Source organism: Xyrauchen texanus, chromosome 11 (assembly GCF_025860055.1).
Source record: "Xyrauchen texanus isolate HMW12.3.18 chromosome 11, RBS_HiC_50CHRs, whole genome shotgun sequence".
Taxonomy (NCBI): domain Eukaryota; kingdom Metazoa; phylum Chordata; class Actinopteri; order Cypriniformes; family Catostomidae; genus Xyrauchen; species Xyrauchen texanus.
In genome coordinates, this window is record NC_068286.1 from 45,729,410 (window position 1) to 45,756,832 (window position 27,423).

The window sequence follows — 27,423 nt, forward strand, 5'->3', positions numbered from 1 at the left end:
AAAACAAAAATAATTTATTGATATACGTTAATTATCTTGAGACAGTTACACAGTTTTGGCATAGTATGGCAAAGTCAGCTCTTTTTGCATTGTTTTGTGTCCGCAGTCCACACCACATTTCCCCCACTCCAAAATTGGGGGTTCACTAGATAAATGAGTCGGAGCAGAATCGGTCCGCTTTGTTTGATCTTGTGCGGGGAGAGACCACACTGAAGTACCAGTGGAGGAAACCTCATTCTCTGGTGTTCATCGTGGGTTCAATTAGTTCTGTATGGTCCATGCATCATTTCTTTTTGTAACACTTTAAGACATTGGGCCGGCGTGTGACTGTTTGTTGAACAGCATAAACTTGCATCTTGTAGAAAAGCTTATTTGGTGTTAGCTTGCAGTTGAGTGGGTCTATGCACCAAAAGGAGCCTTTGGTGAGCCTGTTCTTAATTGAATGGAGGCCGCGGAGAGCTCCGTGGGAGTTCAGAAAGAGAAGTATTTGGTGAACCACTCCTGTTTTTGAAGGTCTTGTCCATCAGGTCCTGTTTCAATAACCCTCTGCTCAGCAGGAGTCCTATAAACCAAACACATGCTCGATTAATTCCTCATTACAGTGACTGTTGAATTGTCAAAAGCTGCCATTGGTATATATTAATGGGGTGGACCGTGATATTTGGGACAGTTGGGGAAGATGGGGCAAGACGTTTGCACCTTTAGTTTTCCTCTTGGCCACTAAATTTAATCTCAACACATTTATTGAACGGTTACGCTCATTAATCTGGACTTTCAATCTGAACATCAACATTTGTGAGACGTATTCCATCGGAAACATTTTTGGGGTTAAAGTTTGGACCCCAGTAGTGGGGCAAGATGGTCCATTTTTATTATTTTATATTTTAGGCTTTAAAAATGAAATTAACAAATGTTTCCATTTATTTCCCCTAATAATACAGTACGTTGGATGATGCATCATGATCCTGTACATGCTAAATCTCTAAATACTATGTGTTACAATAATGCTGTAAATGCACGCTGTTCTTAAAGGGACAGTTCACCCAAAAATAAAAATTCCCTCATCATTTACTCACCCTCATGGCATCCCAGATGTGTATGACTTTCTTTCTTCTGCAGAACACAAATGAAGATTTTTAGAAGAATATCTCCGCTCTGTAGGTCCTCATAATGCAAGTGAACGGGTGGCCAGAACTTTGAAGCTCCAAAAAAACACATAAAGGGAGCATAGAATAATCCATACGACTCCAGTGGTTTAATCCATGTCTTCAGAAGTGATATTGTAGGTGTTGGTGAGAAAAAACAATATTTAAGTCCTTTTTTTTAATCTAAATCTCCACTTTCACTTTTACATCTGAAAGTCACATGTGGTGCCATTTAGAGTAAAAAGGACTTAAATATTGTTCTTTTTCTCACACCTATCATGTCGCTTCTGAAGACATGGATTAAACCACTGACTTTATGTGATTTATAAAGCAACAAAGTTCTGGTCACCATTGACTTGCATTATAAGGACCTACAGAGCTGAAAAATTCTTCTAAAAATCTTAATTTGTGTTCTGCAGATGAAAGAAAGTCATACACATCTGGGATGGCATGAGGGTGATTAAATGATGAGAATTTTTTGGATGAACTGTCCCTTTAAATTGTATTAAACCTGGAACATAATTTTGTTTTCCTTTTTAAAAAAGTAATGTAACATACAGTATATGGTACTATAGAAATCTCAATTAAACATCATACGTCCAGATTTGTCTGTATCCACCTCAAAAAGAAAAGAAAAGAGATTGTGTTCAGAATAAGCGGGTTAGATCCAGAACTGCTGGTGATTACCTGATATGCTGGTTGTAGTTGATTTTAAGCTGGGGCTGATGTCGCACCTCTTGTGAGGGTGGGCGGCTGTGCCTGACAGAAGCTCTGCATTCAGCATGAGGGGAGGTGGGAGTGTGTGTTCTTGATAGGTGTGTTCCACGACCAATCTGTTCCAAACTGGGTAACCCACACTCCATAACTGGAGAGCGTTTGGCCTTGGGTGACCCCCCATCATATGAGCAGTGGTCCGACATGCTAGTTTCCTCAACTCCCTTTTTCTATACGCATGACAAGGCAGAATTGTGCTATTACATAAAACTCTGAATATTACAAAGGCTTAATAATGAGCATGTTCTTCTCTAAGTTACTGTATAAGACTGCATGTACTGTTTTATAAAAAATAAAGCAGATTTTTGGTCAAGGGCAAGTTATGTTGAGTTACAAAACCAGTATTTTGATAGTCCAATCCCAAACTCGCACCATAAATTGAGCAAATGTTTCTGTGTTGGGCTGGGCAATATTTTTTAAACTATTTGCTCTGAAATGGTTTAAAAATGTATTTTTTTTATTTTATTTTTAATCATCATTTTAAGGAATATTTCCCCCCATATTTTTTCATTCTCATCATTTACTCACCCTCATGCCATCACAGACGTGTATGACTTTCTTTCTTCATCAGAACACAACTGAACATATTTAGAAGCTCTGTAGGTCCTTACAATGCAAGTGAATGGTGACCAGAACTTTGCTCCAAGAAGCACATAAAGGCAGCATAAAAGTAATCCATAAGACACCAGTGGTTTAATCCATGTTAATATGATCGGTGTGGGTGAGAAACAGCTCAATATTTAAGTCCCTTTACTATAAATCTCCACTTTCACTTTCACATTCCTTGTGCATATCGCCACCTACTGGACAGAGCTAGTAAAAGGTGGAAATTTATAGTAAAAAATTACTTGAATATTGATTTGTTTCACACTCACACCTACCTATATTACTTCTAAAGGCATGGATTAAACCACTGGAGTCACATGGATTACTAATATGCTCCCTTTTTTGGATTTTGGAGCTTCAAAAAGTTGGCACCCATTCACTTGCATTATATGGACCTACAGAGCTGAAATATTCTTCTACAAATCTTCATTTGTGTTCAGCAGATGAAAGAAAGTCATACACTGGCATGGCATGAGGGCGAGTGAATGATGAGAGAATTTCGATTTTTGGGTGCACTGTACCTTTAAATCAAACAAGATTCAATATGTCTAATGCAAGAAGAAAATATCTAGTTCTCAAGGCTAATTTTCCACAGTTTTACACTAAATGAAGACAAGGAAAACTAACATTGAATCATCTTCATTTATTTACACCACTATAAAACAATACATAGTAATAAAAAGCATGACATTACATTATTTACATAGACCATATGTTTACTAAGGGAGAGATGTGGAGGTGTACTACCTTCTTATTGGGTGTGAGAGTCGCTGCTTGTGTCCTAAAATCATAGGGCTTTATTGTTACATCACTGTCGAGAGGAGGACGCTGGGATAGCTGGTGGAGGTCCTCCTGAAGTAGAAAAAAAAGACTGAGATGAAGAAAGAGAAGAGTAGGTGCATCCTGCTTCCCGCTGTGTCTGTGTATGTGCGTGTCTAACCACCAGACTTTTGATGAGTTGGTCTCTCTCGCTTAGCTTGTCCTGTAGTTTAGTGATCGTGTGAAGGTCTTCTACTCTCCTCTTTCCCCTTTCTTCCCTTTCTCTCAACCTACACGCAAGCACACAAACACATTAAATAAACAAACTGGTATAATATGAAATGATATTAGCCAGGTTCTAAGCCATCGTTATAGCCTAGAAGGGTTTTGCTAGGATTAATTCTGTATGAATGCGTGTGTTTTGCATTATTGACGTGGGCGGTATAGGTACTCTGTTTCCAAGGCAACTATGCGGGCCTGTAGTCGTGTTTGGGCGGAGCTGAAGTCTGATATTATGGTCTGGATCTCCATTCTGTGCTCTCTCTTCACACTCTCCGTGTCACGTTCATCCGATTCTCCACCCTTGTCTCTCTCCTCGGAGAAACTGCACATCAGATACACAAACATCAGCATGAAAAATATGAGCTTCCAGAAAACCTGAACGTGACTAATATGTGCGTGGCCAGTAACACGGGGCCGTTTGATGCTAAACTACTGATGGTGTCGCTAGTTTCAGCCACAAACCACTTCCAAACAGACTGTTCATTGGGCACCTGATGTGCAATATATTGCACACAAAAGTGGCAACTTTCTCAAAATGGAAAGCTACAATCTGATTGGATGCACAGGTCCTGCTGTGAAACAAGTCCTGCTCCCATGCGCTCAGGGCTATTTCCAATTGATTCGTTCCTAAATGTCACTTAAAAATTCCCAATGTGGTTGGTCACTTTACAGTGAGATGGCCCAAGTACGTTTGGTCATCTCGGTCACTAACCCCTGGTCACTTACCCCTGTGAGTGAGTGTGTTTGCGGTTCTCCCGCTCTTCTTTTTGTGCGCTCATTGTGTTCATTCGTTCTTTCAGATCTCCGTTCTCTCTCTTTAGCTCCTGAACCTCACTGCTCTTCTCGTCCAGCTGTCTCTCTAATGACTGTAAGCGGTTTTGCTGCTTCAGATCCTGAGAAGGAGAGAGAGTTGTGTGGTGATGCACCCATTAAGGCAGTGTTGACACGCGTGTGTGTGTGTGTGTGTGTGTGTGTGTGTGTGTGTGTGTGTGTGTGTGTGTGTGTGTGTGTGTGTGTGTGTGTGTGTGTGTGTGTGTGTGCGCCCATAGTGGTCTCTGCAGCTCTGTTTGTGCATGTGTGTACCTGCTGCAGGGTCATCATTTGCGTGTGTGTGTGTATTTCGTTCTGAAGGTCCTCAATCTGCTGCATGTGTCTCTGGGTGACCTGTCTCACCCACTCGGTGTGCTGCTGGGTCAGCTCTGCCTTCTGCTTGTCTGTAAATACACATCCACACAGTCATAACATACATTAGATGAGAGCACATGCTTACAAAAATTTGTGAGAACCCCCGTTGCTCCCAATGGCAGGTTAGCATCTTACATGGCAGCTCTGCCGTCACTGGTGCATGAGTGTGAGTGTGTGTGAATGGGACACAGTGTAAAGCCCTTTGCTAACTGCTAAGGTTAAAAAACGTACTATATAAGTGCAGACCATTTACCATTTAAAAAATATGATAGAGATGCAAGGGTGCACCTTCTGCCATTTTAAGAATTTACATAGATTATATTGGACCCCCTCTAGATTGTATAGGCTTGGTCTTAAAGACACGCCCACCTGCTGGCGATGCCAATCAGAAGATGGAGACTCGACCCATGTTTTTTGGTGGTGTGCTAATATTCAAAACTTCTGGTTGAAAGTTCAGAGTTTTATGTGTGACGTTTTGAGCACTCAGATTTTACTTTGTCCCAGACTCTGTATTTTTGGGTGATGGGGCGGTCATACATTTGGGGGATAATCAGATTAATAATTGGGTTCTGACCAGTTTAATAATAACAGGCAAATCATTCTTAGGGGATGGAAGTTGGATGGGGCGCCCTCTTTTTTTTGGAGTGGTGTGTGGAAATGGGGTGTATGGCAGCTTTTGAGGAAGTGGTAAGAAGGCGGCGGGGGTTTTGGGACTTATTAATTAAAGAAATGGGCATTTATTACGTTTTTTGGGGGGACTCTTGGGGAGAGGATGTGGAGAGTGTAGTTGAGTTTAATTACGTATGCTTATAATTTTTGTTGTTGTTGTGTGTGTGTGTGTGTGTGTGTGTGTGTGTGTTATTATGTGGGACCACAGGGGTGTTCGTTAGGGGTCAGGGTGGGGTTGGTGAATAGGGAGGGATATTTGTGGGGTTTGATTGTGAAATGATGATTCGTTGTATATGTGTAGGGTTTTGATGATGGTCTGTTCAACATACAAGTGATCATATGCCTACAGAAGACTTTAATGACACTTTTGGGTTCTTCATTGAGTGCTTAAGTGAGTCATTATATACTGCCATTGAACTGAATTCAGCCTCAAAATGCTGCCTCCAGAGCATGTATCTGTGTGTGTGCGTGTTTACCGAGCTGTAGTTTGTGCTGAGTGAGCAAGCGTTGTCTCTCTGACTGAAGTTCTTCATTGGCTCGGGTTTCCAGGGCCTGAAGAGCACGCTGGTGATTAAGCCTCTCCGCACGTAACAACTCCTCCTCTCTCTCACGCCACCCCCGCTTCTCCCTCTCCTCATCCCTCTTTCCTGCAGCCGTTCCATCCTCCTCGTCCTCATCTTCCTCTTGTACCACCTACAAGACTCGGAGACATTGAGAATGCAAAATCACCGACATCTAGTGTTGCCAACTTTCTCTTTTCCAGGACATTTAAGCGTTATAGTAAGTAGGCTAAAGTGAAAAGGATTGTTCACACAAAAGTGAGAAATCAATCATCCGAACAAACCGGTTTACTAAAATTAATCATTCTCCTCCTTGCATAGTGTGCTTATAAACAAGGGTTCATATCTGAACGTGTCGTGAAAATATTCCCTTTGTACAAAGGTGCCTTGAACTGCTCCTGACAGGCTGAGCAGGAACAACTCAGGGCACCTTTCTCACATCGGCTGGAATTACGGCACCCAGCTCTTTCAGGAGTTCTCAGTTAATGGTTCACATTTTATTTAAGCATCAACTTTGTCAGGAGAAACAACATCATTTGAATCTCTGTTGGCAACGCACCTGTAACTGTCGCCTCATAAGCCTCTCCTTCTCCTGAATGGTGGAGTGAAGCTGAGCTCTGAGCGAGCTGTTCATATCTCTCGTCTTTTGGATCTCCTGCTTCATCCGTTCCATCTCTCCATTACTATAACGCCTCTCCCACTCTTCCTCCATCTTCTCTGAGAGTACTCTCCTCTCCTCCAACTTCACAGGCAAAAAGAATAATACAATAATTCAGATCAGGTGTGTATTTCTGTGGAATTGATCTGAAGACTACAATTGACAATGATGGAGAGCGTGTGTTACCTGTGTCTCCAGTTCTTCTACTCTGCGTTGCCATTGTTGGTTGATCTTTCGGACCTCTTCCTCTCTCTCTCTCTTCAGCTCCGCTACCTGATCAGAGAACTGCTTCTCAAACTGTAGCCTACACACATACATTTAAATGAATAAAATGGCACCCTTTCCCCTTTTTACACAATATTAGAAATAGAGCTGTCAAAGTAAACACGTTTATTGAATAGTTAATCTATTAAATATTTAATCAGGGTGGCGGAGGACAAGTCTCAGTTGCCTCCGCATCTGAGACCATCAATTTGTGCATCTTATCACGTGAATCGGCGTGCATGACACCGCGGAGACGCACAGCATGTGGAGAATCATGCTACTCTCCGCAATTCACGCACAACTCACTGAGAGCGAGAACCACTAATCGCGACCACAAGGACGTTACCCCATGTGACTCTACCCTCCCTAGCAACCGGGCCAATTTAGTTGCTTAGGAGACCTGTCTGGAGTCACTCGGCACACCCTGGATTCGAACTCGCGACTCCAGGGGTGGTAGTCAGCGTCAATACTCGCAAAGCTACCCAGGCCCCTGGCCTCCATTATTGTTAAATGGACTCTTCCTAGAGATAACCGCCCGGCCAAACTGAGGAAACCAGGCACCGCTAATCACCTGCGCAATACCATCCCAACGGTGAAGCATGGTGGTGGTTGCATCATGCTGTAGGGGTGTTTTTCAGCAGCAGGGACTTGGGGACTGGTCAGGGTTGAAGGAGGAACGCAGCAAAATACAGAGATATCCTTAATGAAAACCTGGTCCAGAGCACTCAGGACCTCAGACTGGGCTGAAGGTTCACCTTCCAACAGGACAATGACCCAAATCACACAGACAAGACAACGCAAGAGTGGCTTTGGGACAACACTATGAATGTCCTTAAGTACTCCAGCCAGAGCCCGGACTTGAACCCGATCGAACATCTCTGGAGAGACCTGAAAATTGCTGTCCACCGACAGTCCAACCATCCAACCTGACAGAGCTTGAGAGGATCTGCAGAGAAGAATGGAGGAAAATCCCCAAATCCAGGTGTGCAAAGCTTGTCACATCATACCTGAAAAAGACTTGAGGCTGTAAACGCTTCCAACCGTTCTTCAACTAAGTACAGAGTTAAGATAATTTCTGTATGCACTCTATATACAGTATTATTTTAACTTTGAGAGGAGCGTCAACAGACTCAAACAAGCTAGCTGGCCGCAACGGTCCCTCATCAGTGCCATGCATCGTGTGTTTTGCCGTTTTGGTGACGGTTAAGACTTGACATGCTTGTGTGGTTATTAAATTGCACCATATAAAGGCTATAAAGTACTTGACTTCTGTTACAAGTCCCATCTGGGTTTGTTTTGTACAACAAATAGAGCTGATTCCCATCACTTTAACACAAAATATATACAGTACAGTATCCAAATGTCTTACACCTCAAGATTAATCATCACAAGATACCGAAGCTAATTATTACAGGAAATAATTTGAGACATTTTGTTAGGCAGACCTACTAGAAACACCACAGTAAAAGTAAAAGCCACTCTCTCTTTCCTACACACCTGGTCCTCTCCTCTATACTGTGATTGGACTGTTGTAGGATGTCTCTCTCTTGCTCTAGAGCAGAGATCTCTGCCTGCAACCCTTCTTTCAGAGCAGAAGACTCCTCCTGTGGGAGACATAAATTGAGGGATGGACAGATGGAAGGATAGATTGATAGGATTAGGTTGCAAGGTGAATGTTGATGTCTTTGTTGAATGTCCTCTATTTCTTCCCATCTCATCTGGGTGGCACATATCTGCTGAGATCAGCAGATCCTTGAGCTACCTTGAGGGACATTCAGGCCTTGTGTATGTGTGTGTGTGTATGAGTATATGTGTGACAGACCTCTGCAGTAATGCAAAGGGACATCGATGACACTCTGTCCACATGTCAGAGTCAGATGAAAATGTACGTTGGGCAAGCAAAAGCTAGTACCTGTATTTGCTGCATGCTGGTGTGTGTGTTTTCCAGTTCTTCTCTCACTCTTACACACTCCGGGCCACATGCCGACTGCCGCTCCACCTCTGCACTCTCCTTCTCTCTCTCTTTTGCCCTTTCCCTCTCCTCTTCTCTTTCTCTCTCCAGTGTCTGAATCACCCCCTCCAATTTTGCTATCTGCAAGTCAACAAATTCAGCACAGACCCATAGGAACCATGAGAGCATGTGAAAACCACTCAGGTTTGATTTAATAATTCCCTGGTCCCATGCAAAGACAAAACAAATCGGTAACACTCTACCATAAGATATATATATATATAAATTATGCATAATAACTGGTAGACTGCCCACTGCAGGTGATGTCAAGTCTGACAGTAACAGTCCCTTTCCTCAGTAGCGCCATCTTTAATTTTTGATTTTGACAGGAACGAAAACGAGGCTGCGTAATGGACATACAGTCTTTTTAATGGCATTCATAAAGCCGCATAAAATCACATCTAATTTTCCACAACTTGTGTTTGCTGGAGTTTGTCGTCACACTAACACATCCCTATTTCCTGTAGATGGCACAACGTTGGAAAAACATCTTATTTAATAAGGACACTCCCCTGCCACCTGAGATTCTCGCTTTTGGGTAAAATGGGGATTGTTTAGAGATCGGCCCTTGCGGGTTTGGCGTATAGTCCAGGTTTTTAACCTTCAGGATGAACTGTGTAAATCTGCTTTTAAATCCAGGTATTTGATATGACATGCAAGTGGCTTACAGAACCGCTTCCTGTCATCTGATATATATATATATATATATATATATATATATATATATATATACTATATATGTATATCAGGCCCACAATGATGCTTGCTTCATTGAGACACAGCATATAAACCAAACAGTATTTTCCCTTATCCTTAAATTAAGTAATAGTTTGCTACCCTGACCCTGGCAACCTCATTATCTGACATGCTGTGCCTTGGGCAGTACAAATGTTATTCTTGCTATCTCATTTATCATGGTCATGTGGAGAGCTCTGGGCCGCTCAATCTGTCTCTGTGTATTTAAGTACAGGAACTGAGCCTGTTCCCTTCACCTGAACCTCTAATTTAAAAGAGCTTGATATGCATATAGTACAAGTCATTCCAGGTGTTTCCATTCAATGATGTTATGTAAACATATCCAAAACTTTTTCATGAATATATCATTTTTATTTGTCATCTGCTTTTTCTCTGTGTTTTTGAGTGTCATATCTTACCTCAGTTTTGGACAGCTGTAGTTGGTTGCATAGCTCTTCCCTCTCAGTCTGTAAACCCTGTTTCTCCTCTTCACTGGCCTTCATCTGCATCTCAACCTGTAGTCAAGCCAACATCATAATACCAATATGGTTGGTGAAAGATGTTCTCATTATATCTATTTAATACATCAGTCTTAAATGCCACTATTTATGCCACTGTTTGAACTAGTTATAAAGTCACTTCTTTTAAATAGGGGCCATATGATGCACTTCTGTAGCATTTTGGTACCCAAAAACAGTATTAAACAGGTTCCTGTCCCTTTAACCCTTATGTTGTGTTTCGGTCATTTTTGACCCGGACAACTATTAATATTTTTTTTTTATTTTTTATAAATAAATAAAATAAAATTTCTTTGTTCACATGGTATTTTTTTTTTTTTACCATTTTCTTGGTTTTATTTCACTTTGTTTCACGTGTTGTGTTCCCGGTCAAGAATGACCGGCCATTGGAAATTAATAGATTAGACTACAAAATACAGAAATATGAAGTGTTCATGAGCATCCCAATCCTTTACATGAGTGCATATGTGGATACGTGTTTGGACACACAAAGTCCTCATACATGTGCACGCACACACACACACACACACACATATCAAGTGTTGAACGCCCTTTTGTGCATCGTCTTTCTATATACACTCTTTGAGGAATATATCAAGATTTTCTTATCATACTATGTTGTGTTTGGGCTCGTTTGATTTGGGATAGTCTGCTGTAATTTAAGATACATCATTGTCTATGTTATATGCATGTTTCAGGAAGTATTAAGGAAAAATGTAACAAACTGTTTACTATATTTATGTGTGTCAGTGGGAATTTCATACACTTATAATCACTGCAGTTTCACCTCCAAGTGAAACAAATTTGCTCATTGCATTCTACAAACTGGGACCTTTCCAATGATATATAACACATGGTTATCTCATCTTTTGTATGGTTTTACCAACTCTGAATATAATTGTTGTGATAACAAATTTGCAAATTTGTCAGCAAATTAAAAAGCATTAATTAAGAACTGGTAGGATCAGCTATATGCATTGTAAATTGCAGATTCTCCGCTTTAAAATGACACCTACTTCGATCATATCAAGCAAGTGTTTATTAATTTATTATGTAATTATAATTCTTATTATTTCTGTATTCCAAAGGGAGTGCCCCCTAGTGGCCCAGTATAAGCTCAGTTCAATAAATCCTTTATCAATGAAAAAAATAATAATATATATATATATATATAATTTTTTTTTTTAAATGCATTCAAAAAAGGAGTACAAAACCATAATAGCTCAAAAAGAAGTTCTAATGCAATATCTTGTGATAATATATGCAATATGAGAGATTTATAAACAATCTTAGTGGGCCGGACATTTTTGACCGGGAACACAAAATGTGCTAGCACAAAACTAACACAACACAAGGGTTAGGCATCTAAATGTAAATGTCCTTTTATGAGTGTGTAATATAAATGGTTTACAAGGCATTGATATGTTACCATGGGTGGTCATACTGTATGTTACTGTACACTTGGTTCTGATTTCTGAATGACACATTTGTGTCACATCCATGTGCCATTTAATAGTAAAACTAGGCCAAAACAATTGAGGTTAATGCAGTGATACTCAAAGTCTCATTATGTGTACCCTAACTGAGAACACCGTTCTTGACTTATGTTGAATATTGAAATTTGATCTTAAAAATGAGGTTCATTTTATTCACCAGTCACCTCGCATTTTACAAAAGTGGCCCCCAAGCTGCGTAATTTGAGTGTCACTGAGTAAGTGCATCAATATTTTTGTCATGAAGACTTTGCATGTTTCCATGACAACAGCAGCTGCAACCTGCGATTGTACCTGCAACGTCGTCTTCTTTTCTGCATCCAGAGTAGCATACGCATGCCGCAGCTCACTGGCATGTTTGCGGATCACCTCTTCCAGCGCTTTCCGAAGCTGTTCCTTCAGCCTCGTTTTCTCTTCTTCCATCTTTTGCTGCACCTGTTTCTTCTCTTCTTCCAGCTCCTGTCTGTCATTCTTTCGTTCGCTCTCCACCTCTTGCTGAAGGCGTCTGATCTCCTCCGTGTGAGCACGCTGCAGCTCCAGACGCATAGAGGACAGAGCATCTGCATGCTGAACACACACACACAAGGTTTAATGATATAAAACCTGTAATGCTAGAAGTACTGTATGTGTTTAAAGACCCCATGAAATGGCTTAACGAGCACAGTTTCCTTTCCTGTCTTGACATATTTACAATTAAACCAGAGAGTTGGTAATTACATGAAAGCTGGAGCAATTCAAGCTTTGAAGGAATGTTTCGGTGTAACAGGTAAAAAGAATGGGCAAGGAGGAGGCGGGAACCGGCTGAACAATCAACATAAACTTTGAATGCATAAATTAACTTAAACATAAACAGACATGCATGCAACACGACCGCGTGCGTCTCTCTCTCGATCCGAACCGACATCTCCGGCTGCACAAATCGAGGTTACATTGAGGCACTTGCATGGAGCCAATTTTTGGATGTTAAAATACTGTTCCAAAAGTATAGCCACAAGACATAAACAATATACTCGCCATGTGACTCGCCTCAATCCGGGTGACGGAGGACGAATCTTATCACATGGCTTGTTGAGCGCGTTACCACGGAGGCTTCACGCTATTCACCGCGGCATCCATGCACAACTAGAGCTGGACTGTTAATCTGGCATACCGGGCATTTTCCCAGTGGTAAGAAGCACTTTGGGGCCAATCAGGGGCGGACTGGCCATCGGGAGAACCGAATGGCCACGATAAGCTAAAATGAGCTGACGCGTTATGCAGAACGGACCACAAAACGGTGCCGCAATATGCAGAAAAGGAGAGCGAACACCCCCCCCCGCGCTCAACTTTTGGGCCAGTTGCTATGTAAAATCGCGGGCCGATATCTCTTCCCAGTCCAGCCCTGCGCACAACTCACCACGCACCCCACTGAGAGCGATCCACATTATACAACTGGGCCAATTTGGTTGCTACGGAAATCTGGCTGGAGTCACTCAGCACACCCTGGATTCGAACTCGTGACTCCAGGGGTGATAGTTAGCGTCAATACTCGCTGAGATACCCAGGCCCCCGTAAAAATGTCAATTTAAACAACTTTACTGCTCAAAATATACATGCGTTTTAACAGAAAATTTAATTAAGTGCTTTTATAAAATTACACGCTTGAAAAAATTGGCCTCTCTTCCATTGCAAATGTCTAAATTTTACGAGTCAAAAATTGTTTTTGTGGTAATCAGCATTATGCCACAAAGGCTGTTGATTGAGCTCAACTTGTATTGAACCCGGAACATTCCTTTAAGTACCACCTTAATGTTCTTGCAACTCGCAGTCAGCATGGGGCAGTCAGCACAACTACAGCTGCACAAACAACAAACCAACAACTGTTCAAAGATGGAGCAGAGTGCAGGGGTCTCGAGACATGTTTTTTAAAGTTGAACTTAACACAGCTTTCTGAAAATGCAGCGTTTATGGCTAGTGATCCTGAAAACAAGTGAAACGCGACTCAACCGTAGCGAGACGCTCCAAAAGCATCTCTCTGATGCATGTGTTCATAGACCAACGACAATCAAGCAGATGGTTATAGTTATTTTGATTATTGTATATTGAATTCTTACTTCAATAGCAAATACTGATACATACACTCACCTAAAGGATTATTAGGAACACCTGTTCAGTTTCTCATTAATGCAATTATCTAATCAACCAATCACATGGCAGTTGCTTCAATGCATTTAGGGGTGTGGTCCTGGTCAAGACAATCTCCTGAACTCCAAACTGAATGTCAGAATGGGAAAGAAAGGTGATTTAAGCAATTTTGAGCGTGGCATGGTTGTTGGTGCCAGACAGGCCGGTCTGAGTATTTCACAATCTGCTCAGTTACTGGGATTTTCACGCACAACCATTTCTAGGGTTTACAAAGAATGGTGTGAAAAGGTAAAAACATCCAGTATGCGTCAGTCCTGTGAGCGAAAATGCCTTGTTGATGCTAGAGGTCAGAGGAGAATGGGCCGACTGATTCAAGCTGATAGAAGAGCAACTTTGCCTGAAATAACCACTCGTTACAACCGAGGTATGCAGCAAAGCATTTGTGAAGCCACAACACGCACAACCTTGAGGCGGATGGGCTACAACAGCAGAAGACCCCACCGGGTACCACTCATCTCCACTACAAATAGGAAAAAGAGGCTACAATTTGCAAGAGCTCACCAAAATTGGACAGTTGAAGACTGGAAAAATGTTGCCTGGTCTGATGAATCTCGATTTCTGTTGAGACATTCAGATGGTCGAGTCAGAATTTGGCGTAAACAGAATGAGAACATGGATCCATCATGCCTTGTTACCACTGTGCAGGCTGGTGGTGGTGGTGTAATGGTGTGGGGGATGTTTTCTTGGCACACTTTAGGCCCCTTAGTGCCAATTGGGCATCGTTTAAATGCCACGGCCTACCTGAGCATTGTTTCTGACCATGTCCATCCCTTTATGGCCACCATGTACCCATCCTCTGATGGCTACTTCCAGCAGGATAATGCACCATGTCACAAAGCTCAAATCATTTCAAATTGGTTTCTTGAACATGACAATGAGTTCACTGTACTAAAATGGCCCCCACAGTCACCAGATCTCAACCCAATAGAGCATCTTTGGGATGTGGTGGAACGGGAGCTTCGTGCCCTGGATGTGCATCCCACAAATCTCCATCAACTGCAAGATGCTATCCTATCAATGTGGGCCAACATTTCTAAAGAATGCTTTCAGCACCTTGTTGAATCAATGCCACGTAGAATTAAGGCAGTTCTGAAGGCAAAAGGGGGTCAAACACAGTATTAGTATGGTGTTCCTAATAGTCCTTTAGGTGAGTGTATGTTTAATTGAATTAATTCATCAGTATGTCATGCAATTAGTTATCGAATGACAGCCCTAATGATGAGTCATCAGTATTTTAGATTCGTTTTCCAAGCAGATCTGCCAAAAGTGTATTTTTTCAACTTTTAGGAGAACACTAGCAGACCTCAAAGCTTACAGACATGCACTTAAGCCCACTGAACTCCAGTTTTCATTTCATGGGGTCTTTAAGGGGTGTTCAAACGTTCGAGTGTTGCTTGCCTGTTTGAGCATTCGGGCGTGGTCATTGGAGCGGCCACTGTTCTGAAGCTCCATCTCTTTGTTTCTAATGTTGAGACGACTGAGTTGAGACCTCAGCTCCTCCACTTCTGCAGAGACTCTCACCTGAGATGAACTCTGACTCATTAACTCCTCTGCAATACAGAGAAGCAAACAAGCAAGAGAAACACATGACAAAAGAAGGTTCGATCAGAAAGCTGGTGTTAATTATTTCAGTACAGATGTGAAGATCAACAATGGCTTGTTGAGTCAGAGATTGCTTACTGTGGTAGACACTAACGCCTCTATGATATTGGAGATAAATTCAGAATGTTATGACATGTCAGTTATGAATATACTGTGTGTGTGTGTGTGTGTGTACCTGACTTGCTCTGAAGCTCATTTTCTTGCAGTAATAATCGTTCTTTGGCAACAGATAACTCCTCTTCTGCTTTCTTTGCAACAACATCTGCCTCGGACACACGGCGACGCCCTTCTTCCAACTGCTCCTCCAGGTCCTTCAAGAAAGCAGATGGATATCTGAATGCCTAATGATGCAGCATTGCACCACAACTAAAGACTTCCTCATTTTTAATCCTTGTCCATTAACCAGGAGAACCTTTATGTTGGACAGCAGTGCTGAACGTGGCCCATGATGACATTAATCAATCACTTCAGGCTGCGTTTGGGATGGAGTACTATGGCGTACTAGCACACCGCTAGTGCTACTCCATCCCAAAACACACATATACGTATATATATATGATTTTGCGGATCTGAGGTGGCTAGCTCCGATACATTTTTGTGAAGGATGTTGAACCAAAGCGGAGAGAGTGTTACTCATCTGCACTCAGTGTATTACATTTCAAGGCAGGTCTAATGTGCATTAGCTGTGGTGTACGTAAGAGCTGCATCCGAGACAGCAGAGCTCTTGTTGCATCGATATCCTCACAGTCAATATTGCACGCCTAGCTACTGTTGCTGGGGTTAGAAATACTGTTATACTGCTAAGTCTAATAACTTGCTTTTCCGACCCACTTCTGCTACTTGCTTTTACCCCCAATCCCATGTAATCAAATAATTATTTTAAATTTTTGCAGGTTGTGTGCAAACGTCTGTATTAGATCTGGCAGATTTGTAGACGTCTATGTGGGGTATTGTCACGGTCTGTTTGAGTCGGTTCTGCCATCTGTTTCTGTACAGCTGTGTGTGTGTGTGTGTGTGTGTGAGTGTTTGTCAGATCCCTCTAATCTCCGTCTAAATTAGATCTGGAAGTGTCAGTCACAGCGGTAATTACTGCCCCCTTACACGGAAATGCACACCCCACTGAAAGGTCAGTTGCATATGGCCACTTAACTGGATGTGTGCGTGTGTGTGCGCATATGTTTAAGTCTTTTCTCTCATGAGAAGTGTACATGGTACATACATTTAAAAATGTTAATTTAAATTACATTTGGCAGACGCTTTAATCCAAAGCGACTTACAGAGCCCATATTACAGGGACAATCCCCCCGGAGCAACCTGGATTTAAGTGCCTTGCGCAAGGACACAATGGTGGTGGCTGTGGGGCTCGAACTAGCGACCTTCTGATTACCAGTTTACCAGATATGTGCTTTAGACCACTACACCACCACCACTCTATGACATAGACTCTGATTTTAATGTAGCAAAGACATAAAGACTATTTATAGGACATTTATTGTCAGTTTGGGGTCTATGAGAGTATCATAAGTGCTTTTTGCAAGGGGAAAAAATCTGACTGTTTATTTGACACTGACTTTTCATATGCATGTTTGTCCCATTTGGAAGCTAGCTACTCTATACAAGCTTCCCACAACTTTTAAACAAATTCATTCCCAACTTTTCCAAGCATTTGTGATTGCTGAATAAAAATAACTGTATAAACTGCACCCAGGAAGAGCAACTTGAAGCAAGTGAAATATTTTAGATACAATTCCAGAGCTAACACTTACAATGGAAGTGAATGGGGGCCAACTTTTTCTTCAGCAGATCACTGAAGCAGTGTGAAGTTCCCTGCTGCTTCAAATGCTCCACCATCATTCCGGTTCCCCCAAAAAACTAAATCACAGGACTTAATGACTAGAGACCTGTCGCTCTCACGTCTGTGATCATGGAGTCATTTGAAAGACTGGTTTTGGCTTACCTGATGGACATCACTGGACCCCTGCTGGACCCCCTTCAGTTTGCTTACTGAGCAAGAAAGTCTGTGGAGGATGAGGTCAATATGGGACTGCATTATATCCTGCAACACCTCAACAGACCTGGGACTTATGCAAGGATCCTATTTGTGGACTTCAATTCAGCCTTCAATACCATCATGCCTGATCTTCTCTCAACCAAACTGAACCAGAACTCCATGCCCACCCCAATCTGTCGATGGGTCACCAGCTTTCTAACAGATAGGCAGCAGCTAGTGAGACTGGAGAAACTCACATCCGGGACCCTCACTATTAGCACTGGTGCTCCTCAGGGATGTAGTCTGCCCCCCCATCACCATCCTGAACAGCACTGTGGCAGCAGTGGGGTCATTCAGGTTCCTGGGCTCCCCACAGACTTCATTGTGAAGAAGGCTCAGCAGAGGTTGTACTTCCTTTGCCAGCTGAGGAAGTTCAACCTGCCACAGGAGCTGCTGACACAGTTCTACTCGGCCGTCATTGAGTCTGTCTTGTGTACATCTATAACAGTCTGGTTTGGTTCAGCCACCAAATCAGACAGAAGGAAACCACAACGAACAGTCAGGACTGCTGAGAGTTTACTGGTGCACCCTGCCCACCCTCCCAGACCTGTACGTATCCAGAGAGAGGAAATGTGCGGGTAGATCCCCTCTGGACCCCACACACACCCCGCCCACTCCCTCTTTGAACTGTTGCCCTCTGGCCGGCACTACAGAGCACTCAGCTCCAGGACATCCAGGCACAAGAACAGTTTTTACTCCTAATGAACAATTAAACTGCCTTCAGGACTCCCCCATAGTGCGATAATGTAAATACATATCTCATATACTTATGTAAATTCACATATAATTAAATAACTGTACATACCCCTACAAATAATTCACATTTCTGCCTTTAAACCTTTCAACAATTGGCCCCATTCATGTCCACTGTAAGTGCCCCATTGTAAATGTAAAGTTTTGCTATGTGTAAAGAAAAGGAGGGACAAGTCAAAATTGATTTTTGCATGTGCACACGTTTACCTCGACTCTCTCCTGAAGTTTGCTGCAATGTCTGCTGCTCTCAGTCAGCCTCTGTCCTTGGGCCTCCACATCTGCCTCTGCTTTTCTCAGCCTCTGCTGAAGTGTTGCATTCTGGGATTTGCGGTTTTCTTGCTCTCTCTGGTGCCACTGATTGATGTGTTCATTGAGGCTCTGTTGCAGCGTCATCTTGGCTGATTCCTGCTCCTCCCTCCTTTTCTCTTCCATCTCCTTCATTCTCTTCTTCCACTCATCCAGATCCCTCTTCGATTCCTTCTCTGCTCTCTCTTTCTCCTCTCTAAGAGCTTGTACCTCCTGTCTCAATGCTTGCATCCTTTCTACACATTCCTCCTTTAATCTTTTTCTTTCTTCTGCTTCCCTATTCCTGTCCTCCTCTTCTCTTTTTCTCTCCTCTTCCACCCTATGCATCTTCTCCTCCTCTCTCTTGCTCTCTTCATCTCTGGCTCTGCGTAGCTCTTGGCACTCGTTCTCTAGTCGTTTGTTTTCGTCCTGTGTTTGTTGCAGTAATATGTGTTGGTTGTCTCTCTCTGTTTGCAGATTATGGTAGTCTCTTCGCAGATCTGCTGTCTCTTGGGTTAACACAGCTATGCGCTCCGTGTACTCCATTTCAGTTTTCTGTCCGCGCTCCTCCACCTGAAATGGACACACAGTCACACATGCTGAGCGAATGATGTGATTCTATCCTATGCTTTTATGGACATTTTCTATATAGAAACCCGAGATATGGCTAATATGAGTTCAACGGAAGACCCTTGATTATTTTAACATTACAAATGGTCTGCCTCAGACAATGCAAGTAAACTTTGTTAAGATTAAAATAGAAGACTTATATTAAATCGGTTAACACAAATGAGGCCTGCTGCAATTATTACATCACCTCAGGGATGTTTCTGAAATCCTACTTGGAGGCCCCTCGCAATCAACCCCGGTCGGATCATTACATTTTCCATTCCCTCTCGGTCCACAAGGGGGCCCCCTATAATTGTCTAATTGAGCCTTAATAGATGCCTGAGTCTTACTAACAGCTTTAAGTGTGTATATATATATATAAACTCCTTGATTTGCGGGACCCTCTGGTGGCACAAGATCACAAATTCCTACTCAAAACACTTTCAAGAGGCCTCAAGTTTGCTTAAAATTAGTTAAAATAAGGGTAACACTTTATTATCGAATATTGTCTTGGACAATGGGAGGTTTGCCGTCAAACAGTTTCGGGAACCACTCATCTATTCATTAAAGAAAAAAATGAAATATAACATTGTGACCCAGATATTAATATAACGTTGGATGACGTGCTGATTTCCAGATGCTTTTACCTCCTCTACTGTGGCCTGCAGCTCTAGGAGGCGTGTCCTCAGAATAGATGCTGACCCGTCCTCTTCATCATCCAGGCTTGTGGTTGGCTGGAGGCTGCCCTGCGTCTCCGTGGCAATGCGCCGTAGTGATTGCAGAGTCGCCTCTTGCTCCTCATTCTTAGTGTTTAAAGAATATATGACCTATACATAAAATGTACATCCACAAATGTTGTAAAAAGAGCTTTACAGTGGAGGGACAACACAAACAAATAATTCACCAGGAAGCACATGTGTGTATCCTCTAAAGTTGTCTCTGGCCCTGACCAAAGAGCAAACTGATAAAAACCTTCCACCTCTCTGATCAGGATCAATCATATGCTCTTAAGATCCTCTTAAGGTTGTTTATTTTAAAAAAGTGACACAAAGCCAAAAGTGCATTACAAAGACAATCCACATAAGATTAAAGGGTATACAAGGCAGTGATGCAGCAATATAATTTACATATTAAGAGAACCCATATGAGAACATATGTACCAGTTTTCTAAGGCATTTGATGCAAATAAAATGCACATCCTCGCTGCTTGTACAGGATTTCTTCCTTGAGTTCCTTCAGCGTTTTAATGTCGGTGGTCAAAACAGCTTTCTGTGCTTTAGTGCCACCAGTTGCGCTGGTTTTAGTAACTGTAGCGGCATGTGATTCAAAGCTCATATTTTATTGGTCAGGGCTTATTTCTTTGCTGCGTGAAGAAAAAAATATATAGAATATTCGCTCCAGGAGTAAATGGCTTCACAGGAATCTACTGTTTCTATTTAAAATGGTTATAGTGGCGAAATTTCACGTTTGGTGTGTGTGACGAGGAGGAGGGCGTGGCCGGGCCGTCATGGAGCACGGCCGGCGCTGAATAAGTTGATCAGCGGAAGAGCGACATATGGGGCGGCTGGAGACGCGGGTTCGAGAGCGAGACACACGCGGCCACGCTGCATTTTTGTTTATGTTGTTTTGTTTTTAAGTTGAGTTTGATATTAAAATGTCTTTATGTTGACAGTTCAGCTGGTTCCCACCTCCTCCCTGCCCAATCTTTACCTGTTAGAGTGTGCAAACACCCTTTAGTCTGTGTGTGTGTCTTTACACTTGGTTTGCTAAAGCCAGTTTTTGCATTTGAATTCTTGTAAGTTTTAATCTTCTACGAGAGCTTGTGATTGGTTGAGTGCTGCTGAATGTACACAACATAGCTAAAAGTATGAGGACACCCGAACGCCACACCAATATGTGCTTGTTTAATTTTAAAACCATGGGCATAAATAGTGAGTTGATCCTCCCTTTGCTGCTATAACAACTTCCACTCTTCTGTAAAAGACGTTGCACTACATGTTGAAACTTGGCTGTGGGGGTTTGCTCCCATTCATAAGAAAGAGCATCAGTAGGGTCAAGCATGGACGCTGGGCGATAGGGCTTGGATCGCAGTCTATGTTTCAGTTCATCCTAAAGGTTTTCATTGGGGGAAAAGGTCTGGGCTTCCACACCCCACTGGTATCCTATGCCAGCGGCCATTTTTACTGAAAATGTTTGTTTAAGGAGATTGCATGGCTGTATGATTTTATTTGCTTTTACACCTGTTAGTAATGGCTGTAGCTGGAATAGCCAGACCTGTTCATTGAGAGGTTGTTTCCACTTACTTTGGGCCATATAGTGTATTTTTCAAAATGCTGTTTAGTTTGTGGTCATACAGTAAGTGTAAGTGTATTTGAGCCTGTGTGTGTAGGCATATGAGAGAGTACTAATATTACATGTCACTTTAGCTCGCCATCAATGTGTCCTACCCATAAGATCCCATGCCTGGGGTGTCATCAGATTACGACGTCTCACTCATCCCTCAAGCGGCTCGTGTGGTACCATGACGCCTGTCTGTCTGTCATTAATCGCCACCCCAGCAGAGCTGGGCTTTCCGTATGATAAACTGCCAGGAACTTTCTTCTCTCTTTCATACCCCACAGTGTTTCTGGAAGCAATCTGCCTCTCTCTTAGGCCTGTCTACTTCTTTAACTTTCACCCTCTGTCTATTTTCTCTCTCTCTCTCTCTGTCCTTGGACATGAACTCTCATGTTTTACGGTGCACAGAATATAAGGGAAAGTAATGTCACATATCTATGAGACAGAAATGTCTGCCTTCTTTATATAGAACCACAGCACACATAACTTACAGTGCACATAGTGTCGAACAGACTGGAACGAACTGGTAGAAGGGGAATGTTAGGTTGAAGAAAAATGCAGATAAAAAGAGGAGAGAAAATGGCTTTTGTTCAAATGATTATTTTAAGTACCCGTGTCTCTCTTTCCATTCGTCCTCATTTGCACTCAAAGTTTTTCCTGTGGTTTAATTTATAAATTAATTGTAAGTTTGAAACAGACAGTTGAGGTCATTAGTTTGCATACCCATATTTTCTCATAAGTTTGCACACTCCTTCCAGAATTTCCAGAAGAGATCAAAAATCATATTTTTCTTTTAATACTGCCCTTCAGAAGCTACATATCAGATTTTACATATATCCCTAAAGATGCTATTTAAAAGTTTACATCACCTTGGTTCTTCATATAGTGTTTCCTTCTTTGTAATAGTTGTGTATGAGTCCCTCAAGTGCCAAAAAGGCCCTAAGATTCACATACCTGTGTGAGACAGGGCGGAGGGCGGGGTCGTGATTCTACACACCCGGCCCCTTATCAGGCTAATCACGCCTATGAGAGGGATAAAGGCCGACTGTGGACGGTGGTGTGTCAGAGACAGAGCGTTTACATGCAGCTGTCCTTTATATGTGTGTGTTTGTGTCTTTTGGTTTAAGTTCGTAATTAAATATAATTTTTATCGGTAAATGGTCTGCACTTATATAAAGCTGTTTTTTTATTAACTTTAGAGGTTACCAAAGCGCTTTACACTGTGTCCCAATCACCCATCCACACTCACATTCACACACCAATGGCGGCAGAGCTGCCATGCAAGGCGCTAGCCTGCCATTGGGAGCAACTCAGGGTTCAGTGTCTTGCCATGTGGGCCGGGATTCGAACCACCAACCCTGCGATTGGTAGCCGACCCGCTCTACCATCTGAGCCACAGCCGCCCCACTTTATATTGTAAAGTCAGTTCTCGCCTCCTCCTTTCCATTAATCCCTTTACACTGGTGCCGAAAACCCGGAAAGGATGAGGGATACGCCATAGTGGAGTTCTCGCCGCTACCATTCACCCCAACGGAGCAGCTGTGGTCATCTGCTGGGGGACAGAGGAGCCCGGCCGTCTGGAAGCGGAGGAATGGCCGCCGACCTCGAGGGGAGAAGGGGCTCCTAGCCGACCACCTGGAGCGGTTGGGGACGCTGCCATGGGCGGGGGGAGACCCCTACCAGCCTCTGAAACGCAGCGGGGTTAAGAGAGGACCGGCAACCGCAAGTGGAGGGAGCTCCCGGCCGACTGCCTGGAGCGGGAGAACCGCTGCCAGGGGCGGGGAAGGCCCCTTCTGTTCCCAGAGAGGGTGGCGGGGCGTTCCGTCCGCCAAGGGCTGGAGGACTGCCTCTGATCCGCCCGGGCAAGGCGCGGCTGTCGTCCATTAGAGGGTGGAGGAGTGGCAGAGGACCAAGCTGCGGCATATCGGAGAACCGGCGAGTAAGTGGGGTTTTTTTCTCTCTCTCTCCTCTCTCTCTCTCCCACTGCCGCTCCACGTTGGCCTTTTCCCTCTCTTTTAAATGTTTGTATTTTTTCTTGGGGGTACTGCACTGTTACAGGGAGTACTCCCTATTCTAATCATTATTGTTTCCATCCCCCTGTCCCCTCTCAGATTCAAGAAGGTGGATATGACCTGCCGGAAGACAGGGCGTAAGGCATGCCTTCCCCAGGGAAAGGGGAAGGGTGTGTACGTCATGCCGGGAGCTCCCCGGCCTGAGAGAATGAGGGAGAATGTCACAAGGCGGAGGGCGGGGTCGGGATTCTACACACCCAGCCCCTAATCAGGCTAATCAAGCCTCCGAGAGGGATAAAGGCCGACTGCGGATGGTGGTGTGTCAGAGAGAGAGCGTTTACTGGCAGCTGTCCTTTATATGTGTGTGTTTGTGTCTTTTGGTTTAAGTTCGTAATTAAATATAATTTATATTGTAAAGCCAGTTCTCGCCTCCTCATTTCCATTAATCCCTTTACACTGTGCTTTAACAAGACACACACAAACACACATAACTGAAGATAACTAATAAGAGTTTGTTTACATGTAGATAGAGAGAGGGATTCCACACAGCTGTTGATCCTCCAGCTCACACGATGTGATGGGTTTGAATTTCAAGCCCTGACATACTTTGTTCAATGACAGTGCTGCCTTATGTTCTTCCTCAACTCCAATGGACCTTAGTCAGTGAAGAAGCCGTATTTATTTTGATGAGAATGAAAACAAGACTGTGAGGTATAGAAATGAGGGAAGGTTTTAGTTCAGCTCACAAACCACTGAAAAAAACACCTTTGAAAAAGTTTCAAGTAAATTACCATCGACTTAAGACCTATACATTACAAGCTATCTATCTCTCAGAGCTTCGCTTTCATTCGCATCAAATTAAACCTGACTAACTTCCATATTAATAAAACTTGATATGCATGCTCTCCCTTTCCTTCACCCTCCTTTATAGACACAAATGACAGTGGTGTTTAAATGGCAACATTTAACCTCTACAGTTTCATGGTTAAACTTGATTGTTAGCCTAGCCCTAGAGGATAATAGAGTCTTACATTATGGGGGGGGGGTGTCAGTATAAATGTGTTTACTTCTATGAAAAAGTTCTGTTTTGTTAATGAACACAAATTTTGTGCTTATATGCATTTGAGTATTCAAATTGCAATAACCTTGGGTCAAGTGCCTTGTTTCAAGAGCATATTGTGTATGGTTAGGAGGGGTATCCTGACAACTGTCCAGTTCCCTTATTTACGATACAAAGATTCAAACTAGCAACATGTGTTTCCATCTCAGATTAGAGGTCTGCTACCCGACCCAAGCCCAATGGGACCCGAAAATGTTTTGGATTTCAGACAAGGTTCTGGTCAGGTTCATTATAGGTGGGCGATCTATGCAAAAGATAAATATATATATATATACACACACACACACACACACACACACACACACACACACAGTAAATACAATTGGTTGGTAAAGCAATACATCACTCTATAAGTCTTTACATTAATGTTTATACAGGAAATGTTTTGTTATTTACAGAATCTTTACAACATTGACAGAAACTTGTAAAATGCTGTCTGTCATTTTGACAGATAAAAAAATAAGAACATTTGTATAATTTTTAATTTTTAAACCATCTTTACATTTCTTTACTTTCTCTCTCACTCATGCACTTTATATGTGTGTGTGCGCCCTCCAGAGATCTCGTCCAAGTGAGAAAAAGATACAAAAGGGGGGTCTGGGTAACTCAGCGAGTATTGACACTGACTACCACACCTGGAGTCACGAGTTCGAATCCAGGGCGTGCTAAGTGACTCCAAATTGGCCCGGTTGCTACGGAGGGTAGAGTCACATGGGGTAGTATAACCTCCTCGTGGTCGCTATAACGTGGTTATCGCTCTCAATGGGTCACGTGGTGAGTTGTGCATGGATGCCGCGGAGAATAGCGTGAAGCCTCCACACACGCTACGTCTCCGTGGTAACACGCTCAACAAGCCACGTGATAAGATGCGCAGATTGACGGTCTAAGACACGGAGGCAACTGAGTTTCGTCCTCCACTTCCTGGATTGAGGCGAGTCACTATGCCACCACGAGGACTTAGAGCGCATTAGGAATTGGGTGTTCCAAATTGGGGAGAAAATAAAATAAAAAAAATAAAAAATATGACGCAAAAGAAACAACTGACAGATAAAAATAATATAATGGTTATAATATGATTATTTGTAGCACAACCTCTGATTGGAATGCACTTTTCCTACCATGATGCAGAATTCGGCATAACCGTGATAAAATTCGTTGACACATTTCTAGCGGTATATCAGTTTAACTGGTCTTCGCCTATCCATAGGTTTGGGGTTTGTAATTATTGAACAAAGACATGCGTGAATAGACGAGCTAGGGGAGCAAGTATTGATGCTGACTACCACCCCTGGAGTCATGAGTTTGAATCCCAGGGTGTGCTGAGTGACTCCAGCTGGGTCTCCTAAGCAACCAAATTGGCTCGGTTGCTAGGGACAGTAGAGTCACATGGGGTAACCTCCTCGTGGTCGCTATAATGTGGTTCGCTCTCGGTGGGGCGCGTGGTGAGTTGTTTGTGGATGCCGCGGGCAGTAACGTGCTCAACACGCCGCGTAATAAGATGCGCGGATTGACGGTCTCAGAAGCGGAGGCAACTGAGATTCGTCCTCTGCCACCCGGATTGAGGCGAGTCACTACGCCACCACGAGGACTTAGAGCGCATTGGGAATTGGCCATTCCACATTGGGGAGAAAATCCACAAAAAAGATGTTAAATCTAGATGTTGTTGTTCATGCATAGTGTTCCTTTTTTAATAAGATTTTTTAAACAATTAAAGGTTGAACTTCATTTTAAATTTCGAGTTTAAAGTACTACATTTACTCTAAATGCCTGTAAACGTTTGCTTGTATACAACTAAAGTAATCTATTGTATTCGTGACTTGGATTGCCTTCTGGCTGCCTCTGCATCACCGTTATTGGAAAGACATGCGACGATGAGTTAAACCCTGTTGCATTCCTTCCCTAATTAAGAGATGCCAGTGGGTCAGGAAGCATAAACACGATTATGTATTTAATATTTACAGACTGTCCTCGTTGTAGTGCTTTTAAGTAGCCTACATAGGAAGAATGTAGCTTAAAATGTGCGCAGTAGACAGGAGTAGGTCGTTCTTATTTGATTATTTAGTAAGTACACATATTCCTATAGCATACGTACCACGGTAATATGCACCATTGCGGCACGCGGTAGACAGACCGTAATACCGGGAGCTTAATAACGGACTGGGTTACCGGTAACGTACTATATGAGTCCTGTTAGTTGAGCAGCGAAATGCAGTGCTTACCTTAGTCAGCTGCGCTATTTTCTTGCACATTTTTGTGTGCATCTGATAATCATACAGTTCCTGCTCCACATTGCAAATGTCCGCAATAGCGGTCCCGTCCCGGGGCTGGTTCATCTTCCCAGCGCTGGAAGCCATAATAACCCCGGAGTGTCCCGTTAGACCACGTTGTTCGATCACAAATCGGGCTGCGCAACACCCTGGTCGCCTCTACGTGAGCCTGATGGGAAAGTCCTTTACGACAGCTGAAATCATTCTGCACGCTGGAATGACCGGCGAACACTCTCGCGCTCCGCCGTATAGCTGCTCCCGGTGCGCGCGCTGCTCACACTCAAATGCCATCAGGGACACGGACAGGACAGCGCTCCGGCGCCCCGAGGGAAAGGACTCAGTAACGGCATGTGCCCCCAGCCCGGACACCTGTCTCTCACCCGGGGCGTGACTACAGTCTTACATTACGAGTCACGGGTACTGCAGTGTAATCATTACACCTCCCAATACTCCCATGAACCAACACACACATGCAGTCGTTTCCAAAGCAGAGTCAGAGCCCAGTTAAGCACATTTAATTTGTGACCTAAATTATTTTACGTTAT

General features: G+C 43.0%; 1 protein-coding gene across 1 annotated transcript; it reads right to left on the bottom strand.

Moving 5' to 3' along the window:
* Positions 1-11: 11 nt before the first annotated feature.
* LOC127652067 (protein FAM184B-like) lies at positions 12-27,311 on the bottom strand. The gene is made up of 19 exons (XM_052138121.1): positions 26,831-27,311; positions 19,790-19,969; positions 18,456-19,106; positions 15,621-15,756; positions 15,242-15,393; positions 11,954-12,226; positions 10,068-10,163; positions 8,815-8,994; positions 8,400-8,506; positions 6,825-6,942; positions 6,540-6,722; positions 5,897-6,113; positions 4,650-4,780; positions 4,293-4,459; positions 3,736-3,888; positions 3,466-3,574; positions 3,273-3,377; positions 1,833-2,089; positions 12-562 (listed from the first exon to the last, which is right to left on the bottom strand). The coding sequence occupies exons 1-19, from the start codon at positions 26,963-26,965 to the stop codon at positions 472-474; spliced, it is 3,441 nt and encodes a 1,146-aa protein (XP_051994081.1). The 5' UTR covers positions 26,966-27,311; the 3' UTR covers positions 12-471.
* Between the last annotated feature and the right edge of the window lie 112 nt (positions 27,312-27,423).